General features: G+C 41.4%; 1 protein-coding gene across 1 annotated transcript; it reads right to left on the bottom strand.

Moving 5' to 3' along the window:
* Window positions 1–515: 515 nt before the first annotated feature.
* Window positions 516–2,082, bottom strand: LOC109178058 (alkane hydroxylase MAH1-like). Its single transcript, XM_019327553.1, has 2 exons — window positions 1,690–2,082; window positions 516–1,613 (listed from the first exon to the last, which is right to left on the bottom strand). Exons 1-2 carry the CDS (start codon window positions 2,080–2,082, stop codon window positions 516–518), a joined length of 1,491 nt encoding a protein of 496 aa, XP_019183098.1.
* Window positions 2,083–2,463: the final 381 nt, after the last annotated feature.

Below are 2,463 nucleotides of genomic sequence, written 5' to 3'. Positions count from 1 at the left end.
TGAAATTGTATATATAATATAATCGCATTGCATGCTTAATTGTACGTGTTGGATCGGACTCACAGAAATTGCATATATGTAGGACAGACGCAATAAGATTATTCGTGTTAACCAGCGGTACAGTACATTGTATGCTTCTGCACCAATATAATAAAGTATGTGCGTTACATTCTATATATATATATGTCGTTACCCTTTCCAATTGCGCTGCCGTGATAACACATGGTCGTACGTCAAACTAACTTATAGAATATATTAAATGATCACGCATGCATTATATTGCATTTTCAAGATAGCTAGCTAGCTAGGAACATTACAGATACAGCAATTTGAGTACAAATATAATTCAAGATGGAGCTAGCATTATGATTTCTTATTGTTATAGCAGTAAATAAGTATATATATGCCTGGCCTGCTTTATTTTCGCTAGCTAGCTATAAGCTATGTAAACGTACAATGCAAGCTTGCTTAGTGTGCAGTGGGGACTCGAGTGATAGAACATGATTTTGTTGAGGTCAGGCTGCAGTAGTATTCCTTTTGGTAAATTTGAGTTTTAAGCCATGCTTAACTTGAATGATGACTGAATCACTGGGAGAAACTGAATGAGAATCCGGGTGCAGTTGAAAGTGATAACGTTGTAGGATGGTTGCAGCAACCATTTTCATCTGAATGAAAGCCATGTCTTTACCTATACAAGTCCTGGCCCCAGCATTGAATGCCGGAAACTTGTAGGAAGGCTGGTGTTTGATTCCTCCTGTGCCGGAAATCCACCTCTCTGGCTTGAATTCCATGCAATCTTCGCCCCATATTTCACTCATCCTTCCGGTGGAATAAAATGAGAGTAAGATTCTGGTGTTGGGCTTGAGGCGATGGCCAGTAGGGAGAACGTCCATCTCCGCTGACACTTTGTGCTGAATAGCCACCGGCGGGAATAGCCTCAGGGTTTCACACAGTGCACCGTGAAGATACACTAACTTTTGGCATTCTTGTGCCTTGAAAAACAACAAAAACTTGTGTTCAATTATCTCGTCCCGGATCCGTGGCTGAACCGATGGGTTCTTGGCAAGCAGGTAGAAGAGCCAAGTGAGAGTTGAGCTGGTTGTATCTCTCCCTGCAAACATTAAATTCAAGAAAGTATCCCTCAAAAACTTCACCAGTGAAGCATTAGTAGTCAGCACCTCCTTGACGTCGTGGTCGTCGTATGTTTTTACGTAAGCGGTGAACAAGCTTAAGTCCTCCTCCGACTCAGCTGATAGCCATGGGTGAGTATTATTATTTTGATTTTGTTGGCGTAGTGTAATAGTGTGGTATATGAATTCATCCAAATCCCGGCAAGCTTGAATATGCTTCTTCTCTTGACCAATCCCCAGCCATCTCTGTAATTTCCAGCAGCTCTCGGGAAATATATGCCTGTACAAAAGGGCGTCCACCATAGGATTAAAGGCCTTCTCGCACCGAATATACGGCAAGTCAACGCAGAGGCTTCCCGGGTCATAGTCCAGCACCAGCTTAGAGATTGAGTCGAACGTGAAACGCTGGAATATGTCTTGCAAGTCAAACTCTACTCCCTGCTCTGCAAAACAATCAAGAACCGGCAACAACCCTTTCTCTACCTGCACTTACACGTTACGTTAGTTCATGCTGCACTGCTATATACTATATACTATACAATTATACATACATATATACCTTGTGCCAAATATTGGTCTCTAACAAGCTATGGAAGTGGGCATGATTGAAGAAGGAGAGGGTGGTTTTACGGTGAAGCTCCCACAAGAAGGAATCCACGTTGAAAATGCCGTCTCCCAAAACATCAAATATTTCTCGAAACTCAGGTCCTTTAGGATAGTTGGAGAAGTTTCGGCTGAGGATGTGGTGGATGTTAGCAGGGTCGCAGGTAATGAGCATGTCCAAGCTACCCGACACAAGTCCTTTAAACTCAAATGTCCCTCCACTCTCTTTCAAAAAATCATTGAAAAATTCATGGATCCGGTAAGCATTGTGAATCAGCGCCGGCAACATTCCCACCACTGCCCACTTCCTTGGAATATTATTGCTCCTGCTTTTCCTCCCATCTTTCATGCTCCGAATATAACAAAAACTAAATATCAGGAATGCCACCAACGCTACGCCACACCTCCAATATTCTTTCATTTTGATTATATATGTATGTGTAGTTATATATTGAGTTTTATACATCATATATTCATATCTATTATCTTATATAGATATGATTTGAGTTGGATGGAGAAAGCTAATTTAATGGCAACATCTCATCTCATCTCTTAATTCTTTGTGTCCATCACTTTGTACATACATTGTGAAAAGTGGTAGCCCAACTTTTCCCTTCTTGTCTTCAAAAAAAAAAAAACTTTTTCCTTCTCGGAGTGGCCGGACAAAGAGCTGAGCTACTGATGAGGGCTGAGGCTCAACACCTAGCTAGCATATGCAACTAATTAATTA

The sequence above is a fragment of the Ipomoea nil genome, unplaced genomic scaffold (genome assembly GCF_001879475.1).
Source record: "Ipomoea nil cultivar Tokyo-kokei standard unplaced genomic scaffold, Asagao_1.1 scaffold0813, whole genome shotgun sequence".
NCBI lineage: Eukaryota > Viridiplantae > Streptophyta > Magnoliopsida > Solanales > Convolvulaceae > Ipomoea > Ipomoea nil.
Note: the sequence above shows the minus strand (reverse complement) of the source record. Positions and strands in the feature narration are given on the sequence as shown.

Coding starts and splice junctions, on each gene's coding strand:
- LOC109178058 (XM_019327553.1), bottom strand. CDS start 2,082: ATGAAAGATGGGAGGAAAAGCAGGAGCAATAATATTCCAAGGAAGTGG. Junction 1,614..1,689: donor AGACCAATATTTGGCACAAG/GTATATATGTAT, acceptor GTGTAAGTGCAG/GTAGAGAAAGGGTTGTTGCC.